This window comes from Mauremys mutica, chromosome 2, assembly GCF_020497125.1.
Source record: "Mauremys mutica isolate MM-2020 ecotype Southern chromosome 2, ASM2049712v1, whole genome shotgun sequence".
NCBI classification, from domain to species: domain Eukaryota; kingdom Metazoa; phylum Chordata; order Testudines; family Geoemydidae; genus Mauremys; species Mauremys mutica.
This window is the reverse complement of record NC_059073.1, coordinates 192,665,129-192,679,248: the sequence shown is the minus strand read 5'-3', so window position 1 is coordinate 192,679,248 and position 14,120 is coordinate 192,665,129. Positions and strand designations below refer to the sequence as shown.

The window sequence follows — 14,120 nt, the reverse complement described above, 5'->3', positions numbered from 1 at the left end:
AGCTGCTGCATCACAGCGAAGAATAAGGGCCCTTAACAATAAAACAGGAGGACCAAGGAATCAGATACTTCATTTCTTTGAATCATATTGTCTCCAGTGAAGAATGAGCATTTTTAGGTTTGGCTACTAATTTTCCAAATCTATGTGCTGCAGACAGTCACACACACACGCAGACACAGGACTAAAAACCTGGTCCTTCAGCACAGGTCTCCATCACTTCACTGGCAGTAATAGCACATCCTTCACTCTGTGGGCCAGGCTCTATAGGGCAACATTGCACCCTCACTCACATGAACAGATCCGGTACATTACATACTTCTCAATGGCATTTTAATTTACCCAATTCCTTTTTTCATCCTCAGCCTCCTCTTTTTTTCCTCCTGCTTGTAATGTACATTCGGTAACAACTGTAATTTCATCAAATGGAAGAGAAATGTACTAACCTGCACCCTGCTTTAGGAGCTCTGCTGCCGAGTTTGCAGCAGTCTGTGGAGCTGTTTCTGCAATCTCCTCCAAGGGATCTGCAAATATGAACCATCACACACATTTTTATTGTGACTTGGATTGAGAGGTCAGTCTCAAATAGGAGTCAAGGTCTTGAAATTATGACCTCATATACCGGACTCTTCAGCAGAAACATTAAAAAATCCTGCAGTGCACAAGACCATCCATGATGTGTGATTACTGTGCTGCACAATTTTTTTGGGTGCTAGTAGCAGAGCACTTATAACCCTGTGGTTTCATGCTAATCACAGATAGTTATGTATTACTGCTGAAAGAGACATCACTCAAAATGCATGTCAAAATGCTTTTTTAATTAACCTATTTCCTCACTCATGTTACAAAAAAATCCTCTTATAATTTTAAAATTAACTTAAAGAACTATCATTTATACTAATCACTTTAGCATAACACATTGCAACTTGATCAGTAAAATTGATCTAGTCAATTTCATTTTTCTTGTGTCAGCTTCTGAATCTACATTTGCAAGTACTCATGGCACCACCAAATGGTGCAATGTGTAGACTGTAAATACAGCACTGGAAGGTTTGTTTTAGAATCTTTCCGCCAGAATTTAAAAAAAACAAACAACTCAGACACATTTTGATTTTTCAGTCTTGTAAAAGTTTGTATAGAACCTATATTTGAGGCTGTATGTGGGTACGACATGGTTTCTCTTTCAATATGATCAAGAAAAAGAGAGGCCCTGATTCACTGCTTACCCTCAGACTACTCACAAGCTTACAGTTAAGTACATGTTTAGTGCTGTATGAATCAGGAGCAGAATAAGAAACCACAGACAGTTCATGCTTTAACTCCATCTTTACATTAAAAGGCTTGATTGTATCAGACTAGATCCATTCATTTCACTACAGTAGGTTCGTGCAGGGTAAAAAGACAGATGTTTCAACCCTGAACTTTTTGCTAGAACCAAAGGAACTTCCAATTTTATTTGATAAGGAAAGGTGGCACGAGCGCCCCCATCACAGTGGTTTTTCTATCCATATATCTAAAGACAGATCTCTGATCCACATTCTTCCATGGTATGTTATTGTGCTTCAGTGTCTCCATTCAGATATTTCATGGAGTTACATATTTCAAATGTTATGTTAGAGTACAGACATACAGCCTTTAGGAGTAGAAAAGTTTAAGAGTTCAATGGAAAACCGCAAGAATGTTTAACAGTTCAGTAATACATCTGGTGTTTGCTTTATAGGGGAGAATAAACAGACAACTGAATTATGGGCCAAAAATACACAGAAGCTTTTTGTTGCTGTATTAGAGAAGTTTATGGAGTCACCACAACCCAAAATAGAATTATATTCCCATAATCCATGTGCTTTTTAATATTTATTTATTGCAATATTTAGACTTGCATAAACTGCTGTTTCTTTCCCTCAACTACACCCTAAAGTATCTGCTTTTTTTAAAATCCAACTTTTCCCCCTTAGAGAACTCTTGCTACCTATGCTTGAGTAAAGATTGGTTGAATCTAACTATACCTGGGTGTCATGTCAAATCTGCAAAATACATTTTTTTAAAAATATTGGATTGCAGTGCTAATCACCATGAGATATATATGTTTATTACTGAGGCATCACAGTACTAATCAGTTCTGAACTGCATCTTGGACAAAAGCTGCTTGGCAACAACGGTCTGACATTCTTTCCTATGCATTCTTGTTCAGATCTTTACCTTGACATGTTCACCTGCCTTCAGATATAGCTATTTTGAAGTGGATCTCTGGTTGCGTATCACTTTTATTTTGTATTTTGACTAGCATACCTCTGTCTGGGATGAGTAGTTTGCAGGGTAATGCCAGAGGAGTAATGGAATGTTGATACACCAAAGCTGTCAAACTCCCTGTGGTTAAAAGAACAAGACAGGCAAGATTACTTTTTGTGCACAAAAAGAATGCTTACGAGGTATGTTTGCTTTTCAATAGTTTACAGGCTAAAGATAACCCTTAAAACATTTTCTCTCCTTGGCTCCTAAGACACTTTAACAACTACCTTTTTTGGTAATTTTTAAAAAATCCATCTTCTCATCATTTCTTGTGTCTAACTCCTTTTACATGAACTGCAGTCCACCACCCCCCGCCCCTTATTAAATACTAGTTTACTTTAAAGAGAAAGATGACAATGATAATGTGCTTTACAAATATTACCTTATTAAGTCTCAACACTCATAAGAGGCAGGTGAGAACAGACAAGCTAAGCAATCTGCCCAACGTCACACCATGAGGCAGTGGAAAAGCTGGGAAAATAACTCAAGAGTCCTAACTGCTGGTCCCCTGCTTTAACCACTAGGCAGTCAAGTCAATTTGTGTTTTACTGGTAAAAAGAACAGCCAGAGGAATTTCCCACCTCCCGAGGTGAGGCCATCTGCATGGTATCCCACGTTAAATCATGCCTCCTTCTAATTAGTGCCCCGAGACACCATTTGCTGTAACTATATAGCAAGGCGGAGATTCTCAGTTCCACCTAAGGGATCTGGACCCTCTGTTCCCATTAAAATGTCAATGCACATTTTACACTCTATATTTGGAGGAGTGATTGGCCAGTCTATTAGTGCAAAAGGAAGTTGCCTTTAATTCCAGACACTGAAAAATATTAACAAATAACCCAACCATATTTCAGTTCTGGAGAAAATTATAGACTGGGTTGTTTTTTTATTATTATTATTTTCTATAGACTACCAACATCTGCTGTAAAATCAGAGCCCAGGGCCCAATCTTACAATTGCTGAGCACCTTCCTTTCCTGTTGATGTCATTGGGAGTTGACGGTGCCCAACAGTTCAAAGATCTGAGTCCTAATGAGCCCTCTGTGTCATGAAGGGGGCAGGGAATGGCTGGATGCAGAAGTGGGGGGTGGCATCACAGGTGAACTTGGAGATGGGAATTAGGATCCTCCATTGTGAAGTATCCCCATTATGGGTAGCATCTTGTAATGGCAGCAAGAGTAGTCTGTGAAGTAGCTATATAAACATGTCGCCACTCCACAGCTCAGGCCGGGAAGATGCCTCCCAATTCAGGCCCCAAATCATCAGTCTAGTGCCTGACCTGGCTACTTGGGATGGTTGCTGGGCAGCTGATACGTGTCTGTCAACATAATCAAAGCCAAGAAATTTACAATGAAGTATACCAGGGTGCATTAGTACAGGTCAATAGGTGCCAGACTGTGCTTAGATACCAGTGCATCCTAAATAGTGATGTTCCTTGTTAACACATTACACTTCTGCAGTGTAGATTCTGATGGGAGAAATACTGAATGAAGGTAAGGATGCTGCAACACAGCCTATGCAAAACACTAGCACAAACTGCCACATCATTTAGTAAATAAGAGGAGCACTGTAGACGGATAGTCCAGTGGCTAGTCTTTAGCCAGGGACTTGGGAAATCTGGGTTCAATTCCTTGCCTTAGCACAGACTTCCTGACTGATGTCGAGAAAGTCAGTTAAAGTAAAATTTTCATCAGTACTTAAGTGATTTAGGACCCAAGCAGGGGTGAGCTGCAGCGGGTTCGCACGGGTTCGCGGGAACCCGTTGTTAAATTTAGCAGCCATTTTAGAACCGCTTGTTAAGGGCTGCTAAATTTAACAAAAGTTCCCGCCCACTCCTCTCCTGCTCCGCCCCCTTCTCCTCCCCCTCCCCTGCTTCCCGCGAATCAGATGTTCGTGGGAAGCCTGAACAAGCAGCATGGAGGCAGACAGCAGGTAAGCTGGGGCGCGGAGGGGGAGGGGAGGTGCGGCTGGCTCAGCAGCTCCCGGTCCCAGACCGCGGCTCCCTCCAGCCCAGCGCCGGCCGGGGGAGTCGGGCCCCGCGGCACCGGTCGTGGTCCTGGCAGAGTGGACCCGGTCCCCAGGCAGTGTGGTAAGGGGGCAGGGAGGGGGTGGGTTGTGGGGGGGGTGGATAGGGGTCAGGGCAGTCAGAGGGCAGGGAACAGGGGGATTGAATGGGGGCAAGGGTCCCGGGGAGCAGTCAGGAAAGAGCAGGGTTGGATGAGGTGGTGGGGGCACTCAAGGACAGAGAGAAGGGGTAGTTGTATGGGGTAGGGAGTCTGGGGGGCCATTGAGAATGAGAGGAGGGGTTGGGTGGGGCGGCAAGGGGCAGTCAGGGGACAGGGAAGGGGGGGATGGGTCAGGGGTCTCGGAGTGTGTGTGTTAAGGAACATGAGGGGTTGGATGGGGCACGACCCCCCCCCCACGGAGGGGGGGGAAGGAGGGAACCCGTTGTTAAAATTTTGGAGGGAGGAGGGAACCCGTTGTTAAAAATTTGGCAGCTCATCACTGGACCCAAGCAGTGTTCCCTCTAATCTGTGAGTCAGTCAAGTGCTGCACACTTGATTAGTAGAACTGCGCACATCCGGTGACTTGTGTTGAGGTGTCCCTCCCCCGGCTGCTCCTGCCCTCCGCCTTGAAGCCTCTGGCCAGCTGCTCCCGGGACCTTCCTGCTTGCTGTGCAGAGTGGGGAGGCGTTGGGGGGGGGACGTTGATGTCAGGGTGTCCCCCTCCCCCCATGTAGCCCATCTCTGCAGAGCGGGGGAGGAGGGACGAGTTAGACAGAGCTGCTAGTGGCTGTTCATGAGCCTTCAGACTGGTGAGTGCCACTGTGCTTAAAGAGACAACACACGGTCTCTCCTACACTTCCCCAGCAGCCAGCACATACACACACATTCTCTCTCTCTCTCTCTCTCTCTCACACACACACTCTCTTTCACACACACCTCCCAACACATACTCAGGGCCGGCTTTAGGCACCGCGAGGCCCGATTTGAAGGAGCTGACGCCGAAGTCCTGCCGCTGTCTTTGGCGGCAGCTCAATCGCTGCCGCAGAGGAAGGTCCCTCCGCTGAAATGCCGCCGAAGACAGCGGCAACAATTGAGCTGCTGCCACCGACAGTGCCGGGATTTGGCTGCAGCTCAATCGCCTGCCAGTGCCTTCGGTGGCATTTCGGTGGAGGGACCCTCCTCCGCAGCAGCGATTGAGCTGCCACTGAAGACCGTGGTGGGACTTCAGCGGCAGCTCCTTCGGGACGTTGCCGGGCCCTCTTAGGGGCACGGGGCCCAATTCCGGGGAATCGGCTAAATCACCCTAAAGCCGGCCCTGCACATACTTGTGTTATTGTTGTTACTTCTTGCAATACACATATATACTCTGTAATTTTATTCTTTCAGAGTGCTGTTATTTTAGTTTTTTGACTGGTCTATGCATTTAATAATTTGATTTCTCTGTTATTCTTAAATTTAATTCTTTGCGTGGTGAGTTCTAAAATGCCTAACTTATCCTGGCTGGAGTAATTATCCCTATGGTAACTTTTAAAAATATATATATTATATCTAGGTTTTTGTTTCTACTGGTGCCGCACAGTGCACATTACCTCGATATTGGTGCACATAACAAAATTAATTCCGCACATGGATGCAAAAAATTAGAGGGAACATTGGACCAAAGTCCTATTGCAAGTCAAAAAGAAACTAGTCTTTCTGTGCCTCAGTTCCCCATCTTCAAACTGGAGGTGACAGGACTTATCTATCTCACTGGGGTGTTGTGAGGATAAATCAATTAAATGACTGTGAGGTGCTCAGATATTATGGTAGTGGGTCATACAAGTACCTTGGATAAATGCTTCAAGTTAGAGGCAGGACTGAACTAAAACCTCAGGTTTGAAATACCTCCCACCCCAAACAGTGACAAAGTTCAAATCCTTTTTTTAATTTTTTTTTTTTTTTGCTTTGGGGTCATCTTTACTTCAAAGAGAAGCTGCAATTAGTACATCTAAAAGACAGTCCAACAAAAGTGATGTGCTTCCATCACATTACAATGCCCTAGTTCAGAGGCGGGCAAACTTTTTGGCCTGAGAACCACATCCAGTTTCTGAAATTGTATGGAAGGCCGGTTAGGGGAGGCTGTGTCTTCTCAAACAGTCAAGCGTGGCCGGCTCCCGCCCCCCTCCGCTTCTCACTCCCTGACGGACCCCCGGGGACTCCTGCCCCATCCAAACCCACCTGTCCCCTGATGGCCCCCCCGGGACCTCTGCTCCATCCACCCCTCCCTGTCCCCTGACTGCCCCCAGAACCCCTGCCCAACTGCCCCCCGCCGCCCTATCCAACTCCCCATCTCCTTCCTGACTGCGCCAGCCCCCCAACTGCATAGTTTGCCCACCTCTGCTCTAGTTGGAATGTCCTCTACTACAATGTGCTTTTTTTCTATGTGGTCATATAGATTGATATAGAAGGCCCTTATCATGACAATACTAGAATAGGTTCCTGCAGAAACCATCTCACAATCTTTGCGTGACATTTCCTCTCATATTCCATTCCATTCTATGCTATGAAGCAGTCTGGCTGTATGCAAAATATCCTCATTTTTCATGTCCTGTTGATGTACAGCACTTACCAAAATATGGCTCGTTAGGACATCCTTTCAATCGCACTCCTTTATGGGTGCATTCAATCAGAAAATGCCTGACAAGCTCATTTGACAAATCCCCAGCTGTGGAAAAAAGGAAAACAAACACATGAAGTAAGCCAATGAATAAGAGATGGGAGGGTCACAAATTAAAAGGTGTTTATGATAGCTGCCTTCCTTAGAACAAGTGAATGCTCAATACACAGCATTCAGACAGTGCACTAGCTATTCTACTGCTGTATCACCATCCACAATGAAACAGGCACCGTATAGCACGTTATCTACAGATAATCACTTCCGGCCTGTAACAACTCTGCCTCTAGTTGACACCTAGATGGGTACCAGTGTCCAAAACATCCAGGATGTGTCCCAACATTTTATAGGAACCACTAGGTCAAAAAAAACCAGCTGGTTGTTTCTTTTTCTCCTGAAAGTAAGGGAAGAAATAGGTGGGTCTAGAAATCAAGTCAAGACAAAAAAATCAATAGCAGCTATGAAAAGGAAATATGGAAGAAACGAGGTCAGAAATTCTGATGTACTCACTAATGACAAGAGCTGGCAACTCCAGTTTATGTAAGACCAGGAGACAGACCCATTGGTTCTGTCTACAACAGGCTTTTTAAAGTTTCCCACTATTGCTACCATTGGTGCAGCTCAACCAGTGTTAGCTAGGGTAGACAAGTTGCCAGTGGCCACCGGTACTTGAACTACCGTATCATGTAGGCCTTCTCAGGCTCAAGTTAGACAACATGGTGGTTAAAATACCCACAGCCAGCTTTCATTAGAGTTCTCAGTTTTGCGATCACCAGTGGAGCTTCACTGTCTAGCACAGACAAGACCAATGTGGCTGTTAAGCTGCTGTTAGGTGACAGAAAACAAAGAGGAATAAATGGTAAATTTTCCTCAAGGCAAAAGGTTAACAGCAGAGGGTGCCTCAAGGTTCTGTACTAAGTCTTGTATTGTTTCACATATTTATTAAAGATCTAGGAAGGGAGGAGCAGTAGTGAGGTTTCAGACGACACAAGGTTATTTAGGTTAGTCAGGATTGGAGAGGACTTTGAGGAACTAAACAAGCTAGGTGAACAGGGAACACGATGGTAAATGGAGTTCAGTGTCAATAAATAGAAAGTGTAAATTGGAGGGAAACTCCATATGGCTTACAGGGTTCTAAAGTAACTGTATCAACTCAAGAAAGGGATTTAGGTGTCATTGTAGACAATGGAGACCACTACTCAGTGTGCAGCTCAGTGGGGTCACCAAAGCAAAAAAGATATTAGGATACATAATTAATGGAATAGAGAATAATACGGAGAATGTTATAATGTTGCTATATAAATCAATGGTGTGGCTCCATCTGGAATGCTATGTGCAGTCCTGATTACCCCATCTCACAGATACTATAGAATTAGAGGGGGTCAGAGAAGGGTAACAAGAATGATCAAAGGCCTGGAAAAATTACTAAGAAGAGAAACTGAAAAGATTGGGATTGTTTCTTTTAGCAACAAGATGAATAAGTGGTGATGTTATGGAAGTGAATAAAATACTGAAGACTATCGAGAAGGTAGATCAAGAACTACTGTTCTTCCTGACTCAAACACAAGAAGAAGGCGACTTTGAATTAAATTAAAATGTGGCAAATCCAAAACTTATAAAAGGAAATAAATTTTACCCATCATGTAATTAGACTCATTGCCCTAGGAAGCTGTTGAGGCCATGAACTTAGAAAGATTTAAAAAAAAAAGGATTTTTAAAATATGTTTATCAGAGTTATATTAATGATAAAATTTTGGAAGGTATATTAAACCTCATATTTCAGGATATGTGCCAATCTCTAATTATTAAAGATCAGCATGAATGTGGGAAAAACATTATCCCACATCTGTCTATTCCACTCCAGGGTTCTTATATCTTGCTCTGAAGCATCTGGTACTGGCATTATCAGAGGCAGGATATTGAACTATACAGGCCTTCAGTCTGATCCAGTGAGGCAATTCCTATGTTCCTATGCTCCTTTTAAATCTGGAATAATGAAATCCAAGCGCCAGACCAAAAGTGCACTTGAAATAACTGGAAGAAGGAACAAAGGACAGAAACGCTCCAAACAGACATTAACAGCTGCTGTTTTTCAGTCAATCTAATTTCCTGCAGTTCTTTACCTCACTGGGCAACATTTACCAATAGATACAAAGGGTTCTGAAATAGAAGAGTAGCAGCAAGGAGGTCAGTAGGCATGATCAGAGCCAAGAACACGTCTTAGACTGCCTCCTGAGTTTCCATACGCTGCCTGATGCATTCCATATGCCCTTTTCATTTTCCCCTTCAGGACTGACAGATATAAGTTATATGTTACAGCACAGGAGCCTGAGGGAACACATCTGCCACACTGCTTCTTGTTTAGCTACGCTAATTTTTCTCAGATTTATTTCTGATGTACTGTTGTCTCAAAACAAATTCCCAGGCCAAAAAAGTTCCATCTTCCATCAAGGCAAAAGTTGTGCATGGTGGTATTTGGCATCACACTGAGCCTTAGATCAAAACCAGACTTCTAATAACCGAGGAGGCTCAGATAGTGAGTTGGTGCTGGATTCCTGTTCCGACAACATTGTACAGTACATGCATATCCAAGCTGTGTATATAATTACCAACCTGTGTGTGAAACTACCAAGCACGACACAAACATGTTCCACAATCCCACTGGGAGAGATTCTTATTCACACTGCAAGGAATCCAAATTGAGACTTCCGATTTGATCGACTCAGAATTGCACCTCTTGACATTTTAATTATGGAGACGAGGGGATTTCTCTGAATTCTATATAGTAGTTAGGTCTTGCATACTCTATGCGACAAAGTAAAGATGGGAGTCATACAGTACCTTTCTTGTTTAACTGCAGCACTGAAGGAGGAGGTGTAGCAACTTTCATTGCCAGGCCATAGGCTCCCCTGAAAGAATGGCTGTCTCGAACAATGAATGACCCTGGTTCCTTGTCCTTCAGAACGGCAATGGCTGCAAAGGATTCAGAGATTGAGAAAAGTGTTTCAGTTCAAGTAATAAACATAAAGGTACTGTTCCAAATCCTCATTTAAAGCACTAGTAAAGAATGCCAGGTTCTTTTGTCTCCCTCCCCACTGCCTTGGAACAGAATCAAAACCTTGGATCTTAACTCTGGATATGATTTTGGTATCTATAAAATGCGCAGATAGCACCAGATTGTGAACCCCTTGCTCATACTGAATAGTACCTTACTACATGTGTAGCCTAAAGGGCTCACAATCTCACCCACAGTGTTTTACATGTTCAAAGCACTGTACACACATAAATTAACTAATCCTCATAATATACATGTGAAACAGCCAAATATTATGTAGTAGAGACCAGGCAGAATCAAAACCACAGATCTCTTTTTTGGGGTGGGGCACACTTTCAGGCTGGCAACACTGATTTTAAACCTTGATATAGAGTATGTTACTATTAATACTATTTGCAAAAATGGAAAAGGCTTTATAGGAAAACATCCTTTAAGAGACAGAACCATCTTCTCTTTCTGCCTTTGAGAGACCAATTCGGAGACAACTCAGCAAACAGCGGCTGGCAAATTGGCCAACACTGTACCTGGACTGAACATGCACTAACATGTTCACAATTCCCGGCAATCAGAGAAGAGCCAGCACTTTCCTTCTCCAATGCTCTATCCCAGCATGCATGTGCTTTTAGGCAAAGAGGAAAAGTTGATTCCTGAAGCTATTTTGTTTGCTTGTTAAAAAGCGTAACCGGGAGTATGGAAACGCTGCTTTCTCTTCTACACAGCCCCAACAACAAGCACACATTTGTCATCATCCACCAACAAGACAGCCAAGTGGAGGGTGGAGGAAGGTGTTGATCTGCAGGGTCCGCTGGCGGGCAGGAGGCACGGGGGATGGGAGGGGGCATAGGGGAGCTGATGGGGGGGCTGCCAGCCTGTTTAATACCTGTATTAAATTGCTTGTTTAAAATTGTTTAAAATGTATATAATGCCTTTTGTCTGGCAAAAAACAAAAACAATTCCCTGGAACCTAACCTCCCCTATTTACGTTATTTCTTATGGGGAAATTGGATTCACTTAACATCGTTTCGCTTAAAGTCACATTTTTCAGGAACATAACCAGGAACATAAAGTCACATTTTTCAGGAACATAATGTTAAGTGAGGAGTTACTGTACTTCTCATCTATAAAAAGATGTAAACATGGAGGTGGGTGGGGAGGAGAGAAAACGAATAGATTACTGCACTAATATGTGTTGAGGCTAATGTGGTGAATATGCAAAACTGCAATTCAAGAAAGTGTTTGCCTAATCCTTCTAACTACATACTAGATCACCTTTTCCATCTGTCATAGGATTCCTCCCTCTGGCAAAGGAAAAAAAAAACACCCACACCTCCCATAATGTTGGTATTTTTTAAAAGGGGAAGAGAGATTATATTGGATGGACAAATGTGAATATTAAACTGCTGGGAAACATATTTTTAACTTGTGCAAGCAGCAGCCTGTTAGTTTTATTCCTTTCCTCTTTGGGCTCAACAAGTCAAGAGTCATCCTTTGACCATTCAATTCACTAATGGGTCCTGGACTAGTAAATCCTAAACCCAAGAAGTGTAAATCTTCAGTTTTTTACTATCTTCTTTTCCCCTGTGCTTGTGCTTTTAGCTGCACTGTAAGAAGCTGCAGACAACCTCACAGTCTCAGAAAGTATGCACTAGACAGATCCAGCAATTCATCATTTGCCAATAGCTGAAGGCTATGTTGACTGTGGTTCAGTGGGACAATGTTAAAGGCCTTCCAATCAGAGAAGACTATACTTTGACTATAAAAATTATGTCTGATTCCGACAGCCTCATTTTTGCTATCTGACATGCAGTCCTGATCTGGATCGGTCATAGAGCTGTCATATTCCATTAAGTAGGACTCATACTAATTGAATGTTACAATTTACTTATATGTATGCACGGATTGTCTAAAGCACACAGCACACTGTAAGTGCTATTGCAAAGAGAGAAAGAGAGAACGTAATATATGTATTATTATATTGCCTTAACTCTGGGTGTGCCTGTAAAATGGAAATGGGAGTTTTCCTTGGGGAACAACCACCCAGGGACATCCAAATACATAATAAACTGTTAGAATTATAAACTTCTCCAAAGTTCTGCAGCCTGAAATTCTGTAGCAACAGTCTGAGGCAACCTATATTAATCTTAAACATCACTAAAATATAATTCTCTGGGTGCTGCATCTATATGTACTCAGGTGAAGCCTCTGACTGTCAGATGCTATGACCAGACAACAGGAGATGGATCAATTGATAATTGCCCTTTTCTGTTCATTTCCTCTGAAGCATCTGGCACTGGCCACTGTCAGAAGACAGGCTACTGGGCTAGATGGACCATTGGTCTGACCCAGCATGGCTGTTCTTATGTCTCAGAGTGACATAAGTGAGGTAGAGGGTTTTTTGGGGAATACATGTGCATGTAAAAATTATATATATTTATATAAATACTCCCCAGAGGATTATAGTTTATTGATATGAAGGATTAATACAGGCCACCTGGGACAGGAGTTGCAGAATTCCAGACTGCCAACTTTCAGAGACGTTTCTTATTCTGGGTAGTTTATCATTTTTTAGATGTCCCTATCCTGCTGATACCCAGGGAAAATACTTTCCATTTCCCCTCCCCATTGTACAAGCAGAGCTACAGTTAAGGCACTAAAACCTGTAACTTGTGGAATGAGCATAGGAAGTACAGAACCATCGACAACTGGCAGTTAGCTATGAAAACCAACTGTAACAGTTGCAGGCAGTGGCTGAGGTATCTTGGTAGATCTGCATGGGAGAAGCTTAATCTGTATTATATTTGGTTTTCAGTAACAGTTCTCTGAACTGTTAGCATTAAATTCACACACACTTAAAAGACATAGGGCTGACTCCATGCCAGATGAGCCCTCCGTTACCTGAGGAGACGACAGGTATAGGTAGCTTTTTGCCCTGCCTCTCCAAATCCTGGAGGTCAAATTGTCTTGCCAGTGCAAGTTAGAGGAGGCTTAGGATAACTTGTACTGGTGAATAATGATCCCCTTAGCCAGGATCACCAGAGCACATTGTACTTTCCTCCTCTCTGCATTCCTCCAGCATGCCCTGGAAAGCTGCCTAGTGCCAGGGAGAAGAGACTGGAGCGGAAAATCTTCAGCTGCTGCCATTATGACCCCTGCGGGTCATTCCAGAGGGGCTGAAGATCTGGCCCAAACTAAAACCAAAGTTCTTTGTCACTTTCTCAAGGGTTATTTAACAAGCCTACAAATTCAGTACTCCTATTAAACTGGGTGTTTTGCCTAAGGGCCTCAAGTCCTCCTATTGCTAAGGCCAGAATTATTTTTACATTTCTATGTAAGAAATCTAGACTCCAGACACCAGAAATTTATACAGAGCACTCCTGAACAGCCCTTCTGCAGCTGAACACCCCGATGCAGATGATATTTGGTATACCTTGTTCTCTTGAAATATCTGGCTTGTACCAGAACTTGGATGTATCTTGGACAAATTTTACAGTCACGTGTTTATCGCCTGGGTTTTCTGTTAAATAAAGGTAAAAGAAAATTAAAAAAATAAATATACACCATAACTGCAAAGGGCATTTCCTGCTGTTAGCTCTCACTTCGGACAGTGAGGTGCTGATTAATTTGGGAATTCAGAGTTCAACCACAGGAGGTGGGGGGAGAGGAACCCCATAATTAAACTAGTGGTCTGGGGGAGTTCTGAAGCTGCTCTGAGAAATAAAACATACATCACATGATACTTTGACCAGTGCTTTTAAAGTTCCATTTCTCACAAGCTATAAAATATGAAAACTCAGAGTTATAAAGCTATATTAAACATCTAGCTCCTCAGTAAGGTCTGGCTAAGTCTGAACACAGACCAGAAGACAAACAGCCACATTCAAAGTATTCTTGCCATGAGCCTAGCAAGGATGCAGGACAAAGCCAGCCGTTATTAAGAGGAATTGGCCCAGTCACCACTTACTTGTGGGTTGGCAGCAGAGAGAGGGCTGCATTTGACTGACACACCCAAAAAGGCTCAGAGAAAGCACTCTGGAGTTTTGTCTTTAGAAACAATACATTTAAAATCAGTGAAGTGTCTCCTCTTACTACAAACATTCACTTCATTCGCTATTGAACATCCA

At 43.1% G+C, this 14,120-nt stretch overlaps 1 protein-coding gene across 1 annotated transcript in view; it reads right to left on the bottom strand.

Annotated features, from left to right (window-relative positions):
- TNS3 (tensin 3) overlaps nt 1-14,120 on the bottom strand; it is a 355,327-nt gene that overhangs the window by 12,440 nt on the left and 328,767 nt on the right. Inside the window, exons 25-29 of the mRNA XM_045003918.1 lie at nt 13,427-13,513; nt 9,786-9,917; nt 6,900-6,995; nt 2,287-2,364; nt 444-521 (exon numbers count right to left, since the gene is read on the bottom strand). Coding sequence (XP_044859853.1) covers nt 444-521; nt 2,287-2,364; nt 6,900-6,995; nt 9,786-9,917; nt 13,427-13,513 — 471 coding nt within the window. The remainder of the gene's footprint in view (nt 1-443; nt 522-2,286; nt 2,365-6,899; nt 6,996-9,785; nt 9,918-13,426; nt 13,514-14,120) is intronic.